Consider the following 21,728-nt stretch of genomic DNA (forward strand, 5'->3'; position numbering starts at 1 on the left):
ATAATATGAAAATGAACATTATTGACTAAATATAAAAATCGATATCATTAAAAGCAACTGTAAAAATCATAACCTCGTGGAATGTTGGCACGAATGCTAGCAGTATTACACCGTTGTATCGCATTATATTGTATTTTATTTATGTTATAATAACGACTTTGCTATAGATTACTGCCTCTCACTTCATAATATTATTTATTTTATAATGTATGTTTGAAAAAATATTAAAGTCAAAACAACTTAAATATATGGAACTAGGTAAAATTCAATTTTTTTAAGGCAATCTACGGTTTTACAAGAAAATCCTAGGAAGCATCCAAACGACTTTTGTTGCTAAATAAATATAAAGAAATGATCTTTTATGTGAAAAGGCAATTAATACGATTAATGAGCTCATAGAACTGATTTACTAGTAGGCTGAGTAGGCTCCAGTTTAAGGTAAGACAAATTTTAGGCACGTGTTTATTTTCTTAAACTTAAAGTACGAACACAAAAAAAAATTAATGGCCTTTTTCTAATTACGTCTCTTCCTTCTCTTTCAATTAAGCCGGGACTATACCGGGCCATTAGTATTTTATAAAGCATACTTTTGGGATGTCAATAGCCCTAGGATAATAGGATCGAACCTACGACTTTTATTGCCATTATGCTATAGGCGCCTGATATTTGTATTAAAATAGCGTTTTATTTCGTAGTTTTGCGATATAAAATATATTTAATTAAACTTGTCAAGTGCAAATAAATATATAAAATTTAAGATTTACTTTTATATACTGACTAAAATATGTAATATCTATCTAATATAAAATATTAGATTCCGCACGCGGCTTCGCCTGCGTTTAAAACTGATGGGGCGATAAGGCAATTGTTGGTAGCCTATACCCGTGCCTGGAGTTCCAACTTGATGTTTACCAAATTTCTTCAAAATGTGTTCAGAGGATTAACCGTGAAACCGTGAAAAATAGACAAATAGATTTACTTTCGCATTTATAATATTAGTTTAACTGACAATGTTATCTGAGTAAGAATAATGAAAAAGTAGACTGTCAGAACGATAAGACGCTACGCTAATGTAATCACTGCAATACCACTGGTTCGCGAGCTCACACACCTTCAAGTCTGATTTATGACCATGTAATTCTAGCGACTATTCTTTTAGTAAAAACTGTGATGTGCGACAGCTCTCGGGAGCGTTTTTAATCAATTTAAGTAAAGATTATGCATACATAAAAAAATGAGAGGAGACTGATTGAAGTACTATATGTCTAGATACACACATACTATACTAGGTACTTTCGGCCTGCGTGTAAAAGGAGGTGTCAGGTGCTAGGAAAAAGCACAGTATAAGCTTGCTGAGCACCCAATTTATTCAAAATCAACGTTCTCAAAAGGCAACAGACAGACAGAGTTATTTTCGCATTTATAATATAAAATTATTATTACCTAGACATATCAGGTTTAATGTATTAAGTGCCATTCTTAGGTAAAACATTATCTCTTCAATTACATTATTACAATGAACTAATTACATATCTTAAAAATACTCCATATAGTCATGACCATAAGTTTCGTATTAATCAACAGCCAATAATCGTCCACTGCTGAATATAGGCCTCTTCCAAGGTGCGCCAATGCTCCCGGTCCTCTGTCTTCCGCATCCAGTCGGTACCCGCCATCTTCTTAAGGTTGTTTCGCAAGTAACTAGAAAAAGATACGAAGAAAACTCATCACATTCCATATAAATTAGTAAAATCTACTTAATTATAGAACTTGAAAAATGTATGATGTTTTATTTAAAAGAATATACGAACCATAATAATGAATTTTTTTATTGGAAATTATTTTTATTTTTGTCTTATGTTTAGCTTGTGAGTAGTGATTATACCATAACGCAAGTGTCAAAACTCAAAGCATATGTCTAATTGTCAAACTTTATGTCACATTTTGACATTCGTACACTTATGTACTTTTCAAAGTTAATTTAAATTATTTCTCAAAATGAACGATAAAGGCAGACTTTTAGTTTTATATGGAAGTCAGACATTTACCGCGCAAGAAGTTGCCGAACGAATATGGCGTACAACAAAGATATTAGGCTTCAAAGGTCCCGTTCAGGCCATGGATGATTATCCTATATCTCGTTTAATTCATGAAGAATTCGCGATATTTGTTTGTGCTACGACTGGTCAAGGAGACGAACCAGATAATATGAGAAGGTTCTGGAAATTACTCCTCCGAAAAAATCTCCCTGCGAATTCTTTAATGAAACTAAAATTCGGTGTTCTCGGTTTGGGTGACTCGACATATACTAAATTTAATTTCGTAGGAAAAAAACTTCATAAACGACTAATACAGCTAGGTGCTAAACCTCTCCTTGATATAGGTAAGACTATTTCAATAAGATCCCTCATTCCAACACTCAAGATAAATACCAATATATGTGAGTGGCAAATAAATACTTCTGTTATATTTATAAAATAGGTATTATAATAATATGTTCAGTGTTTGTAATGAACCCATAATATAAAAATGATAAAAATTTGTAAATAGTCAAAACAAATATATATAACAAATAGTCAAATATTATTATATACTTTTTATTAATATTATATAGTTTAAGTAAGTTTAATATTTCATTTGTTACATTTCATTTTCATAATGTATAATACGATCTTGATAAAAAAAAAATATCTTTACTTTTTGTCTGTAAAAAGATGTAAATACATATAACTAAAATTTAAAATAAATTGGAAACATTATTTTAAATAATACAAATAACATATCATATTTACAACCCATCATTTTATACAACTATAAAATTATTTACTTAAAACCACCCAAAAATAAAAAAATATTTTAATATCCTGAATTTTCTATTTCAGCTTTATGTGACTACCAACATGACTTAGGACATGATGCTGTCATGATTCCATGGCTTCGAGACTTTTTTGCAACAATGAGGGCTTACTTTCCAAATTTAAAAATGGATACACTTAAGACCTCTTTCATACCAAGATGGAAAGTTTCAATATTGAAAAAATTGGAATGTCCTGATGAAGCCAGCCTTAATAAAGATATTTATTATGCAAAAGGTCATAAGGATCACTTCCTCGATGCAACATATTTTGAGTTAGAAGAAAATAAAAGAACAACAGATGAAACACATTTTCAGGTATTATGCAAATTATATCAACCAATATGCCATAGATATTCACAACAAAACCATGTGAATTAAAAAATTCTTGTTTGTTCTTCGTGTGAAGATTGTTTATTCTTCGTTTTTTCTCTTTTAGGATGTAAGACTAATAACTCTTAAAACAACAAATGACAGAATTGAATATAATCCCGGTGATGTTTTTAATATTAGACCTCGGAATTGTAAAGAGGATGTTGATGACCTCTTTAATATATTTCAAACACACAATATAGATATAAAACCTCATTATCACCTCTTAGTTGAAGAATATCATGACGGTAAGTGATAGATATAGATAAGATAAAAATAATGAAATCAGTTTTTTAATAGCATCTTTTTAAGATTTATGATCTTAAATATGTTCGTTTTGTCAATATATTTAAAACACAATATTGTGTACAGAAAATTATATACAATCAAATGCAAAACTAGTATTTACTACAAAAGTCTACACCAAATATTTTATGGATATTTGATATGGCAACACAAATTTGCATTAATTTTGCAAAAATTCAAAATAAACTGGAAAGAACAAATTAAAAAATATTCAGCGTGGCTTAATAAATATATATTAATACAAAGAAAGTTTATAAATTATTAATTTATTTAAAAATATATATATATATGACAAAGTTTACAAATTAGCTACATCGAGCATTTAAAGTCATTATTAATTAATATAAAAATATAATAACACATAAAATATTAATAATTACATATACATAATATTTCAAAGCACTTTCAAAACGCAATTGGTTAAAACACACGTGCCGTGGACATTGACAATTGACAACGTCAGTGTCATTTACCAACAACGCTTGTGAGTCGCATGTGAAGAATCAATTTATATTTTAAAACAAACCTTAATACGTTAAAAAACGATATGTTACGACGGCAGGCGCGTTTGCGCCGAGAATACTTGTATAGGAAATCAGTGGAAGATAAACAAAAGAGTATTCAAGCGAAAAAGGATCAGTTGAAAAAAAGTTTGGAAGAAAACATTCCGATACATGGTGATTTACGTAAAGAAGCGCTCGCTCTGCAGAAAAGACTAGAATATGAGGATAAAGGTAAGTTCTGAATTTAATTTAGTAGCGATTACGTCAAATGTTTAAATATCATGGCAAGTGATCACTGTTCGTGGTAAGTGTTCTTGCAGAAACATTTAAGCATCTCATTGATTTTGTAAATAAGTGTATGTAATATTACAGTATAAATAAAACTATGACCAGAGTATTTTTCGCCACTATGAATATAGAATAGTACTTGGTCCGTGATCCTTGGTTGGTGATAGTAATACAGTTATTTTAATGTTATTTTGCATTCAATAAATTAATATTACATAAACTCTAAAAGCATTCATTTACAAATTAACTATTTTGAGCAAATCTGATTATGTTGTATTAATCTATTTCAGGTCCAGAAAGAGCAGCAGTCATTGGTGGTATCAGTGGGGGAGCAAACACACTCAATTCACAAGATGACGAGTATAGATTTGCGGGTGTTGAAGACCCTAAGATCATGATAACTACGTCCAGAGAGCCCAGCGCTAGGCTGAAGATGTTTGTTAAGGAGCTCAGGTATGATGTCATAAATAATGAAGATTAAACGAAAGCAGTAGTAGATGCTGTTTTATTATACACATCACACTTAAAAAAGAAATACAGACTGTGCTTATTATACAATACATGTTTTGTACTTTGTATAATACAGAAGATTAGTAGCAATTTCTTCCAGAGGTAGGTAGATAATAGTTGTAAATTTTGAATAGAAAGAGGAAAAGAAACAGCCTATAAGCACAGAATGAATTGTTAATATGTTTGTGCCCTTTTCGCCAGTAGTTTTGCTAAAATAATAAAAAAAATGCTATAAATAAATATAATTTAAATAAATATTACTTCAGGTTGATATTTCCGAACAGTCAGCGTATGAACCGCGGTGGTTATGAAATGTCTCAGCTTATTCATGCGTGTCGAGCGAATGACGTCACAGACTTCATCATTGTACATGAAACAAGAGGTGTACCGGATAGTTTGGTATGTTTATTTCTTGATATATTTAGTGTTTAAAATTACATATTCATTAATATATTATTTTAACATATATTTCAAATTATATCCTACAAGCATCAATACTTAATATCGTGTGGGTTTGAAGTTGGTGTAACTACAAGCACAAGGGGCGTAACTTCTTAGTTTGCAAGGTTAAAAAATATGTATATATTACATTATAATATATATTTTTTATAAAAATGTAATAATAATACTGATATATAAGAAAGCAGTAATTAAATACTCACCTATGAACATTTGTATGTAAGGCCATTAATGTCTAAGATTTAATTAAAATAAAACATTTATTTTTATAACATCCTTTACATTGAACAAAATGTTGTGACTTTTACTGGTGGTAGGGCTTTGTGCAAGCTCGTCTGAGCAGGTACCACCCACTCTTCACATATTCTACCACAAAACAGTAGTACTTGGTATTCTTGTGTTCTGGTTTAAAGGGTGAGTGAGCCAGTGTAATTACAGGCACAATTGACATAACATCTTGGTTTCCAAGGTTGATGGTGCATTGGGGATGAAAGCGAAACATTTCTTACACTGCCAATGTCTATAGGCATTGGTGACCACTTACCATCAGGTGGCACTATACTATAAAATAAAGATGCACGTGTAAAATGTATATCGTAAAGATTTGATTGATAGCTTTTATTAACATTTATACCAACAAATCATTTAAAAAGATACTTTAACTACCCTAAGCAAATATTAATAGTAGTTCAGATTTTTGTATCGTGTAGTTTTTTCGTTTGTATAGTATATGAAGTTTTTTCGTTTTTTTTTTTTTTTTTTTAATTAAGTAAGGTCTCCGTTATTTAAGGTGACTGTTCTTTTTCCCTATATTTTTTTCTCTTTATTGTTTTATATTATATTTAAATTTTACATAGTCTAACTGATTTTAAGTATTTTAAGCACATAGTCTATAAGTTCTTAAATAAACATGCAGTGTTTATCTAAAATTAGTTGTACAATTGCGTTTGATATTTTGTTTATTTTAATTGTATCTCTAGTAAGTTTTATATTGTAACAACTGTTGATAAACCTAAATAAAAAAAATAAAAAAAAATCATTAATAGATACTTACAATTGTTTCTTTGGTATATTAACAAGTAATACAATAAAATTGAATAACGATAATCCTTACTAATAGGATTACATAATCAGTGGTGAAAGAATATCAGCATGTATTAGATGACAGTTTACCATATGTGTATCCATCTATACTGCAGTAGTCCAGCAGTGGGACATTTACTCTTATGTTGCATTTTAAATGAATACTATATATATAAGTACAGTAACAGCCTGTTAATGTCCCACTGCTGGGCTAAGGCCTCCTCTCCCTTTTGAGGAGAAGGTTTGGAGCTTATTCCACCACGCTGCTCCAATGCGGGTTAGTAGAATACACATGTGGCAGAATTTCAATGAAATTAGACACATGCAGGTTTCCTCACGATGTTTTCCTTCACCGTTAAGCACGAGATGAATTATAAACACAAATTAAGCACATGAAAATTCAGTGGTGCTTGCCCGGGTTTGAACCCACGATCATCGGTTAAGATTCACGCGTTCTTACCACTGGGCCATCTCGGCTTCTACTACTATATATAATAGTATTTATTTCAATGACTTTCAGGTAATCTGTCACTTGCCATACGGTCCGACGGCGTCGTTCACCCTCTCCGGCGTGGTGATGCGACACGACATACCGGACATCGGACCCATGAGCGAACAATATCCGCATCTTATATTCCACAACTTCAAAACTGACCTCGGTGAGTGACAAAATCTTTTTTAATACATACATACTGGTGGTAGAGCTTTGTGCAAACTCGTCTGGGTAGGTACCACCCACTCATTAGATATTCTACCGCAAAACAGCAGTACTTGTTATTGTTGTGTTCCGGTTTGATGGGTGAGTGAGCCAGTGTAATTACAGGCACAAGGGACATAACATCTTAGTTCCCAAGGTTGGTGGCGCATTGGTGATGTAAGCGATGGTTAACATTTCTTACAAGTCCAATGTCTAAAGGCGTTTGGTGACTACTTACCATCAGGCTCGTCCGCCTTCCTATTAAAAAAAAAAAAAAGCAATGAAAACAGCTCCGTCTAGTGACAATAATCGGTATTCCATTCAAATAGCAGTTAACATCAACATTTACCGTCAAGTCAAAAGTGAATAGGCATCTTCTAATCAAGCGCGCTCCACCTTAGACTGTATCATCACTTTCCATCAGGTGTGATAATAATAATAATAATAATAATAATCTTTATTTGAAAATATAAGCATTACAGTATTTACACCAAGTCGCTTATATCTACACTAATTACTCAACATTTTTTAATTATTCATACTAATTTAACATAACATACTACAAGGATAAATAAAATAAAATTTAGTAAAACAAATATAGAATTAAAATTTGTAAACAAAATAAGCTTAAATCTATTTAGGAACCACAAAATTAATTTTTAAAATTCTGAAATATATAAATTTGTTTGAACATAGTATAAAAGGGATCATAAAATATGTCTACATCTCGACAACGTACGAAGTCATTTAAAAGTTTAACAGCCCTAGCAGTGGGGCTGTTGCTAGCTTGGGGAGAATGCCACATAGGTGGATAGCAAAACAATCTATGTTGCCGTCTTCCAACACCACGCATATATTTGTCGGGAACATATAAATATATTGATTCGCGTACAGCAGTGCTATCCACCCTATGCACTAGAATTAAATAGTAAAATTTTATAAGTGCGGCTTCCCGTCTAAGCTGAAGTGAATCTAGACCAACCATACCTGACACAAACATTGAAGGATAGAGAAAAGGGTAATATCCATATTTACGTTTAAATAAATATCTACAGAATTTTCGTTGAATTTTTTCTAACATTATACTATACATTGCCTCAAGCGGACTCCAAACTATTGCATTATATTCTAATTTACTACGGACATAGGCATTATACAATTGTTCTATTACTTGGGTATTCTTAAATTGCGATGATATTCTAATAATGAAACCAAGGCATTTATTAGCATCTTTGCATGTTTTAAGTATATGGTCATGAAAATTTAGTTTTCTATCCATTATAACACCTAAATCCCTGATTTTGGGTACATGTTCCATTGGTGTGTCAGACAGATTATATATATTTTTAATAAGTTTACGAGATCTAGAAAAAGTGATAGTTTTACATTTTGAATTATTAAATGATAATTTGTTTCTTATAGTCCAGTCAACTACGGCATCGATATCACGTTGTAGCGCTACACAGTCTTTAGTCTCGGTTACAGATAGGTACAGTTTCAAATCATCAGCAAACATAAGGCATTTGGCATTAGAGATAACAGTCAAGCGCTACCCTATATATTAAAAAAAAACATTATCGAATTAAAAAAACGTGTATATTTGTATATCTATCAGTGGTAGCTCGCAAACGAATGGACCGTTTCTGATGCGGTTTTTTCTGCTTAAAACCCAACTTTCACAGGTCCGACTGATTTAAAATTGCAGTCTCTTATAATTAAGTTAGTTAAAGTGATTTTCACCGTTTAGAAATTTTTATCGTTGCAGGTGTTTAAGTTTTTAATTTTATTTAATTATAAATGGATAATATCATGCCTTGCCCACAGGTTTAAGAACAATGAGCATTTTGAAATATCTGTTTCCCGTTCCAAAAGCTGAATCCAAGAGAGTGATCACGTTTGCCAACAATGATGACTACATCTGTTTCAGACAACACACATACAAAAAGGTTTGTTGTATTATATTATTAACTGCGCTTTTAAGTCAAGTCTAAATTATTAGATGAATATATTGAAGGAATATGTTACTGTGTGTGTATGTGTACATGTGTGTGTGTGTGTGTATATATTATTTATAAATACTACTATAAATGCGAAAGTATTTCGGTCTAAACCACTAAACTGATGAAATTTGGTATGTATCAACCCCATGAAAGACATAGACTTTTTTATACCTAACACCTGCTATATTATATGTATATTTGTTTCAAATATTATCCGGGAAACGGTTTTGTATACGACATAACAATAGAATCATTCAGTTGGAATTTCCCCTTCCTTCATAAGTCTACGCGTGCTGACTCTCGATGTCACCACCTAACTGTGACATCAATTCCATCGCGTACAAAGAAATTTGGCAACTCATTTCTTTGTCGCAATTCCAAAAAATGGAATTTCTTACCAGCTCACGTGTTCCCCTCCTCTTAACTCCTCTCAACCCGGGTTCCTTCAAACGAGGCGTGAATAGGCATCTTGCGGGCCGGCAAGGTGAAAGCGGCTAGTGCAGAACATTCTTCCCGAATGTACTGGCCGTCGTCGCGTTTGGACTCTTCTACCACTTACCATCACGTGGAGTAGACATTTGCCCTCCCGGAAATATATATATATTTAATAAATAAACAGGTTAATATTCTACATTTTCTTACACTTTCAGGCCGGTAAAGATATAGAATTAACAGAAATAGGCCCGAGGTTCCAAATGAAGCTGTATGAAATAAAGCTGGGCACCCTGGAAGCCCTGAACGCAGCCAACACTGAGTGGGCTCTCCGTCCTTACATGAACACAGCCACTAAGAGGAGATTCCTGAGCAACGAGGACGGCTGGCAGGAAGAAGAATAAATATTTTCTAAAAAAAAATAATCTTTTATTTTATTAACCTACACAATTTCCTTTTTTAATAGACAAAAATTGTACTTCATGACTAAATATTTACCAAAAAGGCTTATGTTATTGTTAAAAAATGGAAGATAGGTAGGCTAATGGACTATCTAAAGGTAAAATTTGGTGTGAGTTTACCTTTAGGCACCCATAAATATTGGCGCTCTAAGAAATGATTACAGTTTCTAATATCGTCAATGCTTTCTGTAATTACACTGGGCTTTAGCTTTAAGCAAAACATCACTTCAAAGTATGGCTGTTTCCGTAGAATGAATAATATATGGGTGGTTTTCCATAAAGTTATACCAGTAGTAAAAAAAAAAATATTAATATCCTGGGACATTATTCTCACACGGCCATCTGATCCCAAACTAAGCAGAGCTCATACTATGGAAACCAGACAAGTGATATAATACATATACTGATTTTCTTTTGTAAATACATACTCATATAGATAATTACACCCAAACTCAGGACAAACATGTTCATGCACACAAATATCTGTTCTGGGTGGGTATCGAATCCATAACTTTCGGCGTGAAAGGCAAGCATCCACCAACCACGCCAACCGGGCCGTCAATCAAATATATTTACTGAAACAGTATGCAAAAAATATATATTCTAAAGTAGTTCTAAATACATTCTTTAACACTAAAAATAAACAGACAAACATTTACACAATTATTCGTTGTGACTAATAGACACGCAGCAATGTACATGCGAACTAACAGTGATGCCAACTCCTACAGAATATTCCCCCTAGGATCAACTTCGAATTCCCTAGACATCGATCAAGGACCCCTAAATTTTGTTTCCCACTCGGTTTGAGAGGCAATTTCAAATACAAATTAAAAATACATTCAAGTAGTATAAAATAGCTGTGGTATTTATGCGGGTGCATTTTACACTTTTACATACATTAATTATTGACCTAATAATATGAATGATGATAACAATGAAATTTTTCATTGTGATCAGAAATCGAAGCCCGGGCCTCCTACGTTTTGTACAAGCACGCTGACCGTTAGCTATTATTTCAATCTCAACATATTATAGTTTTTTGATATTTCAGTTATAGCCATGCTTGGAGTTTATATTTGGTTTAGTTTGTTGGTTGCGAGGCTAAATATAAATTTTATAGTCGTACGTTTAAAAAAAAATTGAATAATGACCCCCAAATAAAAGTACTCCCTGAAAAAACCCTGGACATCTTGATTCACCCCAAATTTGGGGAGAAACCCCCAAGTTGGCATCACTGCGAATTAACAGTACATATACGAGTGAGACAATTGAACATGACATGTGACAATATTGATGCGGCGTGAGACAGAAACAGTGTGTTTAACAACAATACTATTACATATTAAATACTAAGACTTTTGTACTCAATAATACAACTGATACAGATGATTCAATCATCGATTATTTTTTCTCAAGCAACTCTCACCTCTGCTACAGTACCGTAACAGCCTGTTAATGTCCCACTGCTGGGCTAAGGCCTCCATTATTGCTTTATTTTTTATTAGAGCTTATTCCACCTCTGCTAACTGGATCGAAATTGAATTATTTTTTATCAACGGTCAAATTCGCACGCGCGTAACTCCGCTTCAACCTCTTTTCTGCTCACCTCATAATATCACCGATACGTATGTACCTAGCCACCATTCCACACGGTTACGACTTGTACAGTGGCTGTTTTTAATTTGTATTTGTATATAATTAACGCTTTGATGTAAATAATTCTGTACTGAAATATATTAAAAATCGTACCTGGCTATCAAATTTCTGTTGAGTGTTCGCTATGGCCACATTTTATCACATGAGATTTTTTACAGTTGCTAAAATAATTTCTACCGTTTTATTGTATTTTCAGACATGCCGGTACCGGACTTCCTCAAAGAACCTTTGACTCTATTCGAAATAGCAGAACAGTACTGGGATTTAAAGGCGTATCCAACACAATACGTCTTCTCTCTTCTCGCACTAATCTCCGACGATAAATTAGAAAGAGACAAATGTCTTGAGCTCAGCTCGGCTGATGGTCAGGAAGACTGGTTGAATTATTGTAGAAGACCTAGAAGGACTGTCCTTGAAGTTAGTTCTTCCTTCTCTTAGATATACGAAGTAGGAAAATCTGCTTTCATATTCCATAAGCGTTCCAACATTTTTTTATTATTAATAATAGCTTTTTAATATATTTTATATGAATAATCATTTAATACAAATAGCAGACTTAGGCTAATAGTAATCAGATTAATGATAACGATTAAAACGTGTAAACATTGACGATTACATATTAACGAAAGTAATAAAAAAAGTAAAGTCTAGTAAATCCCCCCGCGAGTCATCTTCAGAATTAATCAAAGGTAATCTGTAATCGAGATTGATTACACATTGTAATCGTAAATCAGTCATCCGATTACATTTTACCCAAGTCAGACAAATAGTTTAATCTAGATTCTTTTATTGTACAGGTACTGCACGACTTTCACAAATCAGCCTCTAAGCTTACAATAGAAATCATATTCGAATTATTCTCAACGATAAAACCGAGGTCGTTCTCCATCGCGAGCAGTTGTCTCGCGTCTGAGGGGAGGAAGATAGAACTACTGATAGTCGTTGTTAAATATTATAGTAAATTAAAAAAAGCAAGGCTTGGCTTAGCCTCGAACTGGCTGAAAAGTCTCAACGTCGGGGATAAAGTTTATGGTTGGATAAAGAAAGGCACATTCAAGTTTCCAACAGATGTGAGTTATGATGTACTTGTCTAATTTACTGGTGTTAGGGCTTTGTGCAAGCTCGTCTGGGTAGGTACCACGCACTAATCAGATATTCTACCGCAAAACAGCAATACTTGATATTGTTGTGTTCCGGTTTGAAGGGTGAGTGTGACATAAAATCTTAGTTCCCAACGTTGGTGGCGCATTGGCTGTGTAAGCGATGGTTGACATTTCTTACAATGCCAATGTCGTTTGGTGACCACTTACCATCAGGTGGCCCATATGCTCGTCCGCCTTGCTATTCTATTAAAAAAAAATGTAATTATAACGAAAAGTATCCCGTCTTCTTCCAAGACAAAATTTGTCCAGCGTACTTTTACGTAAAACGCCTTTTAATAAAGTATTGTAGTATTTATAATAAGTACCATTTTTAAGCTTGGAAATTAACAAAAAAAAATATCATAAGATCAAAATCATTACAAGAACTATATTTTATAAATAAAATACAATTTATTCAATCATATTGGTCTGTTATTCCTCAAAAATATAGTCCAATATGAAACAAATATATTTATGTATTATAATTTAACTAAAGTGGTTTGCTTATAGTTTATCATGCCAATGTTGCTATTAAGTTATCATTGTAAAGTCAAATAGAAATAAAAGCAACGTATTATGTGGTAACAAAAAAATGCCCACTTGCGCAATTTTAAAATATTCCTAGACAACACGTTCATGTATTCAATACAAACTACAAAGAAACAATTAATATAATCTTTCACATTAAATACTGAATATTTATCAGATATTTTTGGTCTTTATAATTACAATTCCACAATTTAACTTTCAGAATGTCCCCCATATATTTATAGGGCCCGGCACTGGACTGGCCCCGTTCAGAAGTTTGTTGCAAGAGAAAATAATCCAGGGCACAGCTCACAAAGACACAATGCACCTTTTCTTTGGCTGTAGATACAAAAACAAGGACTTCCATTGTCGGGAAGAATTGGAAAAAATGGTGGAAGACGGGAAACTGACTATGTATTGCGCTTTTTCTAGAGATCAAGAGAATAAGATGTAAGTTAAAGCTTGAGTCATATAGGTATAATAATATAATATAATAAGTGGATTTTTTTGGTATAGTAAATTACACAATTTTTAAATGTATTTTGTCTAATAAAACAAAAAATCCAATATTGTCGTGTGGTCCCATTTTGCATAAATACGGATATATATTGTATGTGATATTTGGAAAGATAAGGTAGAAATACTTGGTATAGCTTTGAGTATTATAAAGCCTATTTGACCAGCCGTCCACCTTTTTTAAAAAAATACATACTTGTTGAATATTTTAAAGTTTTATGAGATGTACTAATCAATCACACTTATATGTATTAAAGATCATCAGATCAACCAAATAATCTTATCTCGTTAGTTGGTTTCATAGGATTTGATTAATCTAATGAAGGAAGTGGCGATAATATTTATATTTGGGAATTACTTCTATACAAAAAATAATATATCATTATATTCAAAACAAATATGTATTTAAAAGATTTTTATCGCAAGGACCATTCGTTATTTTGTTTCTATGTAATGGAAACCATTATATAACATATGGCGAACATTGAGCAAAAATAACCACTTATTTAAACATTTATTACAGATACGTTCAACACAAAATAGCCGAATATAGAAACTTTTTATGGCAACTTATAAATGAAATGGGAGCTTACATTTTTATATCTGGCAACGCCAAAAACATGCCGGATAACGTCCGTGACGCATTCATAGAGGACGTATTTAACAAGAGTGGCAACATTGAATTGAACCAAGCTAAAGAAATTCTTAATAAAATGGAGCGAAATAATAGGTTGCAAGTTGAAACTTGGTGATACATTGTGATATTTCAATACATTTTTAATTACAAAGGTTGCAACACATGTGGTTTGGAGTTATATATTGTCGGGTTGTAATTATATATATAAGGACGAATGTGATTTTTTATATCAAAAATATATATGAATTGTAGACAAAATAAAACTTGATACGCACAAAAAAAATCTTTATTTTTACTGAAAATATTACTTTAGTATTTCGCAGGTTTTTTTTAGAGGTGGTAATATGATATTATTAACAAAATTCATAAGATTCTTCTATTTTTTAATTCAGTACATCTTAATTATATTTTCTTTATGAAAATATTTTAAAATAGGCTTCACCTTAAAAAATATTTTATTTGTATAGCAATTAGTTTGAAATGAACGCTTACTTAAGAATCCGATTATTCTAGTTTAGGCCATAATATACAAATGTTTACACTCTTGCCACACGAGAAATTAAATCTACACTCAAGGGCTCACAATTTTATTTCAATTAAAAAACTGATTGAAAGGTATTTTTCGAGTCTATCTTAAATGGACTATTTGCATAAATCTTTAAGTCATCTAAGACAGGAATATAAAGTTTAATTCACTTAAAACAATTCACAGTTATAATTACAAACACTAACTACTGCTCAATCCCCATAACTTGAGGTTGCCAGCGTCCCGTTTCCTCTCCGGGGGCTCTTTGTCTTCACAAGCGAACGCCACTAAGTATCTGGAAGGATGCCAGGCCACTGTGAATGTGGCGGCTTGTACTGGTATTTCTGCTACTTTTTCTCCTGCAAAAGTAATTTATAATTTTGTCTCATGTTACATACAGTCATGCAGCTTAATTATTTGACATTTCTAAAGTTATTCCATTCTAATGGATAAAATTTTAGACTTCAATGATGATGACTGAGTACACAGGTAATGTAATGTCAATAGGCAATATTCATAGAGAATACATAATATGGATCCCAACAATTACACTGCATTTCATGTTTGAACTATTAATATATATAAATAATAATATTCTGGTACATTTTTCACACAGGGCCATCTGATCCCAAATTAAGCTTGTACAGAGCTTGTACAATGGAAACCAGACAACTGATCAGGACAAACAGACATGTTCATGGACACAAATATCTTTCCTGGGTGGGAATCGAACCCACAACCTTCAGCGTGAAAGGCAAGCTTCCACCAACCACTCCAACCGGCTCGTCAAAATATAAAAAATCTAATACGTAAATAAATAAATTCCATTAGGTATATCCACATTTCATGCATTATATTTATCCAGCTATGAATATTTTATAGATATATTGTTTTTAAACCTATAAATTCACTGAAGTGAATGCTAGTGTAACATACTAAGACTTTTTTATGTATTAAATAAAAAATACTGACCTGTTTCAGTATCACCAATATCAATAATGTGATCTTCACTCGCTGAAGCCAGGAGTCTTCCGTCAAAACTGAATGATAGAGTCCGCACCGGCCATTCCAGTCTAAAACATATTTATATCGACAATTTAGGAAGCCTGGTAGCTAAATGTGGGACGTACCATCTCACTATACTGGTTTATTCATTTTATTATGAAAAGATGATAATTTATTTTACAATTATATATTTTTTTCCGTATGCGCTGTTTGTGCACTAGTGTACATATATATGAGTGGAAATGTGTTTGCGGGTAAACAAAGAATCACCTGGAGAAGACTCTGAGACAGGCAAGCTCATTGACATCCCACAAGGACACGAGAGCGTCAGCGGAGCCCGTGGCGAAGTACCGGCCCGTGGGGTCGTGCTCGATGCAGATACACGTGCCGGGGTGCGCCTTTAGCACCGTCTGCAGCTCCAAGCCCGGGTAGCTGCGGAGCAGACCAATCACATCTTGTATTACAGGATCCTCCAGGCAGGTACGGTCATTATTATATATACTATGAGTATCAAAAATAATCCTTACGTGAGTATATGAACGCATCCCAATCCATTTGTCAAGAAAAAGAGATCTGAGGTGCTGTTCCATGAGATTTCATTTACTTCAAAATTAAACTGCTCCTCTACTACCTGAAACAACAAGTTGTGTTACAAAATTTTTGAATGTTTATATATGTGGATTTCTACATTAAACTTTGTTGCTTACAGTACAGAAAACAAATACATAATCATAAAACATTTAAAAGATATAATCATAATATATGAAAAATTGAATTCTCAACAGAGAATAATTAACCAACTGCATTTTACATGTGGCAGGATAGTATATGTTTCAGCTTAATCTAAATGAATCAAATAATTGAAAGAAAATTAGATAAAAAATTTATATCTAACCACTTTATAATTTCGAGCATCAATAAAAGACACAAGGTCTTCCTTGTTCCCAACAGCAATAGTGGCTCCGCTGGGCGACCATGCTATATTTATGTTTTCTCCTTTTGTTGAAATTGCTGCTGCACATTTATGTGATCTGAAATACAAGATTAAACTACACATTATTAAATAAAACACAATATTTTTAACTATCACTATAAATAAAATATTATGTTTATTGTTAAGTTGAGATGGCCCAGTGGTAAGAATGCGTGAATCTTAACCGATGAATGTGGGTTCAAACACGGGCAAGCACCTCTGAATTTTCATGTGCTTAATTTCTGTTTATAATTCATCTCGTGCTTTTCGGTGAAGGAAAACATCGTGAGCAAACCTGCACGTGTCTAATTTCATCAAAATTCTGCCACATGTGTATTCCACCAACCTGTATTGGAGCAGCATGGTGGAATAAGCTCCAAACCTTCTCCTCTAAAAGGGAGAAGAGGCCTTAGCCCAGCAGTGGGACATTTACAGGCTGTTACTTATGTGTATTAGTTGTTTACAAGTTGCTATTTAGATAAAGATACCAAAAATGGATGAATAATGTATTATATAAAAATTATATATGTTTTAAAATAGACTTCAATACTGTTTGACCATTCACCATGAAAATTCACAAATATATTTATAAAAAATAATATATTAATTTGGGTATTTATCAATATTTATTAATAGAATAACATTTTGAAATATCCTAAAAGGGTCGAATCCGATATTCTTAAGGATGATAAATTAATTTAATGATTTAACATACCGAGTATCCCATATCCGTACTGACTTGTCTCCACTGGCCGTACTTAATAAATCAGGATGAGAGGCATGCCAACAAAGCTGATCAACTGAGCCGGTATGGCCTTTGAATATAAAATCTTGTGCCTGTAATTTGAAATAATGATCTTTAATAAAATTAATATACAAATTACCTTCTACCAGTTTCTCGGGCCTTGTAAATAAAACAGTGCTCACATACATGGTCCATGCTACATGATTGGCTACCCAAAAATAAATAATCGGAATCAGATTGATGTTCACTCTCGGGCGACATAGACATTGACGTACATTGTTCGTCAAGATGATAAATACAATAACTGTTTAAAGTCTAAGTAAATATTCTGACGTCTGACGGCCACCACCACGGACAAATGTTGTGTGCACATGAAAAGTGCACGCCATTGACCAACCCGAGATACTTTATTGCGCATCCTTAATTATTGTGTATCCTTTGTTGGAGATCCTAAATAAATAAATAAATAATTCTTTTACTGTACTTGTTTTGCATTTAAATGATAATTATGTACTTAGCAATGGGAAGTACGTATGCTTGAAATAAGTACAATATTGGATAATTAAACGAAGTTAACATAACCTAAAATTGTTTGCATGTAAAATTGTTGTTATATTACTTACTAATCTATTTCTCTCCAAGTTGAAAATCGCAACACTTTTATCAAAAGAACCTGAAGCTAGTTTTCTACCGTCGCAAGACCAGCCTACAGAATGAACTTTGGAGCTATGGGCTATATACTCCCGCACAACATTATGACTCGCAAAGTAACTTCGTAATTCCGCTAAATCTTCTATAGGTGTCTGAGTTTGTTTAGAATCTTTCATTTTGGTTTCTAACCCTGAATTTCTTTATGACCATTTACTTTTTAAATTAGTTAGTAAACAAATATGAAATACCGCTACTAAAATGTCAAATTAAAAAAAAAATCTGTCACTTGTCAGACGTCAAATAGTGAAAATATAAACAGGTTTTTATTATACAGCCGATTGATGGATAAATAAAAAAAATTAAAAAAATCACTCATCTTTACGCAATATCTCCATTTCTAATTGTCGTCGCTTTTATCTCTCTTGTAGTATATCCAAAGTTTTAGCTAAAGTGAGATAGCAATCATTTAAGTCAGACTAATAAAAATAGGAAAAGGTGTATTACGGTATAAGTAGTACTCATGGCAATAAAAAAATCATAAAGTAAACAACGAACAATACAATTAAAACATTTATTTAAATTTATATATTTGTTTTTTAATTCGATTGAACATATTCCCTTCTCCACACTTTAAGCTGGCTAAGGAAATAGGCCATTGGTAAAAACCAGACGCAGTACATAAACAGTATATGTAATACTTTCTCCTGTAAAAAGATAGTTGTTAATACTGTTAGTATTAATATCTTAACAAAGCTAAATGATAACATAGGTTTTTGTTATTTTTTTCATGCTACATAGTAAAATTAAGATTATATCTCGCCTCGTATCTGCCCTTCCCAGTGACACCTTGAATTGAGGCTTAAACTTACAGGTGCATTTAATTAATTTCAATCATTTGCTCTCCCAACCATTCTTAGCAAGGCAATGGCTAGATATATGGTACATTAATATATAGTTTCAAGACTTTAGGTTTTATGTAAATATCTTACCCCGTACGAACATGGATTCCTTGGTGGAGTACATATAACTATACCAACTTGAGCAAAGTTTCTTTTTGGCACGTGAAATGGTTGAACTGTTGTTCTACTTCTACGTAATATGTTAATTAAGCTTTTTCCGAGCATATTTGATTGACCAATTCTAACACTATCTTTCGGTGATTCAGTAACAATAATGCATAAATGGCATTAATATCTAATTTAAAATAAGAACACTTTAATTAAAAAAAAATGACTAAAATGTTTCCCAAATCAAATTAATCAAATAAGTTTTTATTCAAAAAAATATTGTGAAAAACGTTTTTTCTGATCAATGAACGATTATAGCCATACATAGGCGTTTAATCACCCATTCATTATCTATTATACCGTTACATATTTATAGTTTGTATTGCTGGGTAATATGTTTCAATTGCAGGAAGATTATTCGCCCTAATGATCCCAAACTGATTCCATATTTAAGAGCACATTGATTCTTGTAAACTTGTAATTCATGTTTTAAAACATGATGTATGAGTTTTGATTGATTTGATGTATGAGGCCGACTTGTTCGTCGGCCAGTTATATAGAACAGACATACAGTCTACTTATAATACATAAATATATTAACATTTTGACTCAAATTAGTTTTACTGGTGGTAGAGCTTTGTGCGAGCTCGCCTGGGTAGGTACCACCCACTCATCAGATATTCTACCGCAAAAGAGCAGTACTTGGTATTTTTGTTTTCCGGTTTGAATGGTGTTTGAGCCAGTGTAATTGCAGGCACAAGGAACATAACAGTTTGCAAGGTTGGTGGCACATTAGTAATGTAATCGATGGTTAACATTTCTTACAATGCCAATGTCTATGGGCGTTGGTGACCACTTACCATCAGGTAGCCCATATGCTCGTCCGCCATCTTATAAAAAAAGAAAAGAAAAGTTTAAATTACGTTGAATTTTAATGTTACATAGTTTTGCAAGCATTAAAACCTACTTCAATATGTCGAAAAGTATTATAGCCTTTTACATAGAAGGAGTAAAGATAAACAAACCCTAGATACACATACATATTCCATGTAATTTGCTAATAGCTCTGTTATACACTACACACAGTCCTTAATTAATATAACATATATTCTTTGTTTTTATACAATACTATTTCATCAATATTATACTATTTGTATCAATTTTAATTTTATTTCCAAAGTATCTATAAAAACAATTCATTTTTATCGCTGGAAAAACGCGTTACGCGTTTCCCCCACGGGAATAGTGGGGGGGTATGTGAGGCTCGCCGGTGTCCAAGGCGCCGAGTGCGCCCCGAGCATCGAAATACCCATTAAAAAACCAGCGGTGCCACGGGATCGCTTTCGCATGCTACCGTGACGCTCTGACGATCTATAGCAACTGCACCAACCTTCAAAACGCCATTTTTTCACGAATCTATAATACAAGGCATAAGCACAACTATGTGCTCCGTACTAGCACCGTTGACAAAAACAAAACTTATTTTTTTTATTTTAATCCATTTATAATTGTATAAAATATATTTAAAATAGTTTGCGCTATATGGTAATAAGTTCTTTTTGTATTGTGACACACTCTCACATTTATAAGAATAGTGTCCATGGCGGAGTGGGAGATCGACCTGGCTGTGGCCTGCGAGCCCTATTACGTCCCTCCCCTACCTCATTGGGCAGGCGACTTGGACGACACTGTGGCGGTCCTCACTCGCAACGGAACAGTTCCGTGGTCTCTTGGCAAGTTAGACCGCGAGCTAGTCAAGGAGGTCGCCATTGTGCAACGGTGGGGTTGCAAGAGCTGGCGGGCCGCATGAGCCGTGCCCTCAAAGAGGTCTGCGATACGGCCATGCCGAGGACCCGCCGCAGAACCCAGCGCCGGCATGTGTACTGGTGGTCGTCCGAAATAACCGAGCTTCTGGCGACGTGCAATCGGGCGCGGCGGGCCTACGTCCGCTGTCGAAGACGCAACGGCCTCGATGTGGACCTGGAGGGACAGCTTTTGGCCGCTTACCGTCAGCTAAAAAAGGACCTGCAGCTGGCAATAAGTCGGGCCAAAGAGAAGGCGAGGGAAGAGCTTCTTGGGGGCCTCAACCGAAACCCATGGGGGCGAGCATATAGGGTTCGCGGAAAATTCCGCACCCAAACTACCCCCGTGACGGAGACGCTGCCGCCGGAGCTCGTTCTGCGCCTGGTCGGGGAACTGTTTCCCCACCCAGGCGAGTTTGTCCCTCCACAGATGGCCCCTCGCTCTGTGATAGAAGACCTAGTGGCTCCACCATTGATCACGGAGCCAGAAATGGAGATGGCCCTAGGCCGCTTGAGGACCAAAAACACGGCGCCGTGTCCGGACGTTGTTCCAGGGCGTGTTCTGTGCGATG

General features: G+C 33.7%; 3 protein-coding genes and 1 long non-coding RNA gene across 4 annotated transcripts; 2 read left to right on the top strand and 2 right to left on the bottom strand.

Annotated features, from left to right (window-relative positions):
• The first annotated feature begins 1,947 nt into the window (after positions 1-1,947).
• On the top strand, positions 1,948-14,675 carry LOC126778133 (NADPH-dependent diflavin oxidoreductase 1). The gene is made up of 7 exons (XM_050501539.1): positions 1,948-2,383; positions 2,883-3,172; positions 3,294-3,474; positions 11,821-12,041; positions 12,422-12,694; positions 13,518-13,744; positions 14,334-14,675. Exons 1-7 carry the CDS (start codon positions 1,999-2,001, stop codon positions 14,560-14,562), a joined length of 1,806 nt encoding a protein of 601 aa, XP_050357496.1. The 5' UTR covers positions 1,948-1,998; the 3' UTR covers positions 14,563-14,675.
• LOC126778244 (U3 small nucleolar ribonucleoprotein protein IMP4) lies at positions 3,981-9,920 on the top strand. The gene is made up of 6 exons (XM_050501732.1): positions 3,981-4,266; positions 4,614-4,776; positions 5,100-5,232; positions 6,896-7,034; positions 8,897-9,018; positions 9,723-9,920. The coding sequence occupies exons 1-6, from the start codon at positions 4,080-4,082 to the stop codon at positions 9,906-9,908; spliced, it is 930 nt and encodes a 309-aa protein (XP_050357689.1). The 5' UTR covers positions 3,981-4,079; the 3' UTR covers positions 9,909-9,920.
• A 97-nt stretch (positions 14,676-14,772) lies between the features above and the next one.
• On the bottom strand, positions 14,773-18,611 carry LOC126778238 (THO complex subunit 3). The gene is made up of 7 exons (XM_050501724.1): positions 18,320-18,611; positions 17,667-17,788; positions 16,874-17,009; positions 16,506-16,609; positions 16,249-16,410; positions 15,946-16,046; positions 14,773-15,332 (listed from the first exon to the last, which is right to left on the bottom strand). The coding sequence occupies exons 1-7, from the start codon at positions 18,521-18,523 to the stop codon at positions 15,175-15,177; spliced, it is 987 nt and encodes a 328-aa protein (XP_050357681.1). The 5' UTR covers positions 18,524-18,611; the 3' UTR covers positions 14,773-15,174.
• A 293-nt stretch (positions 18,612-18,904) lies between these two features.
• On the bottom strand, positions 18,905-19,498 carry LOC126778339 (uncharacterized). The gene is made up of 2 exons (XR_007670132.1): positions 19,337-19,498; positions 18,905-19,051 (listed from the first exon to the last, which is right to left on the bottom strand). It is a non-coding gene; the product is annotated as an uncharacterized LOC126778339 (long non-coding RNA).
• Positions 19,499-21,728: the final 2,230 nt, after the last annotated feature.

The sequence above is a fragment of the Nymphalis io genome, chromosome 25 (genome assembly GCF_905147045.1).
Source record: "Nymphalis io chromosome 25, ilAglIoxx1.1, whole genome shotgun sequence".
NCBI lineage: Eukaryota > Metazoa > Arthropoda > Insecta > Lepidoptera > Nymphalidae > Nymphalis > Nymphalis io.

Bases quoted from the DNA above. Each gene is read 5' to 3' on its own strand.
- LOC126778133 (XM_050501539.1), top strand. From the start codon at position 1,999: ATGAACGATAAAGGCAGACTTTTAGTTTTATATGGAAGTCAGACATTT. The intron at 3,173-3,293 runs GTATTATGCAAA...TTTCTCTTTTAG, and splicing joins CAGATGAAACACATTTTCAG to GATGTAAGACTAATAACTCT. The intron at 12,695-13,517 runs GTGAGTTATGAT...TTTAACTTTCAG, and splicing joins CATTCAAGTTTCCAACAGAT to AATGTCCCCCATATATTTAT.
- LOC126778244 (XM_050501732.1), top strand. From the start codon at position 4,080: ATGTTACGACGGCAGGCGCGTTTGCGCCGAGAATACTTGTATAGGAAA. The intron at 4,267-4,613 runs GTAAGTTCTGAA...AATCTATTTCAG, and splicing joins ACTAGAATATGAGGATAAAG to GTCCAGAAAGAGCAGCAGTC. The intron at 9,019-9,722 runs GTTTGTTGTATT...TTACACTTTCAG, and splicing joins GACAACACACATACAAAAAG to GCCGGTAAAGATATAGAATT.
- LOC126778238 (XM_050501724.1), bottom strand. From the start codon at position 18,523: ATGAAAGATTCTAAACAAACTCAGACACCTATAGAAGATTTAGCGGAA. The intron at 16,610-16,873 runs GTTAGATATAAA...TTGTTGTTTCAG, and splicing joins ATGCTCGAAATTATAAAGTG to GTAGTAGAGGAGCAGTTTAA. The intron at 15,333-15,945 runs GTCAGTATTTTT...TTACTTTTGCAG, and splicing joins TATTGGTGATACTGAAACAG to GAGAAAAAGTAGCAGAAATA.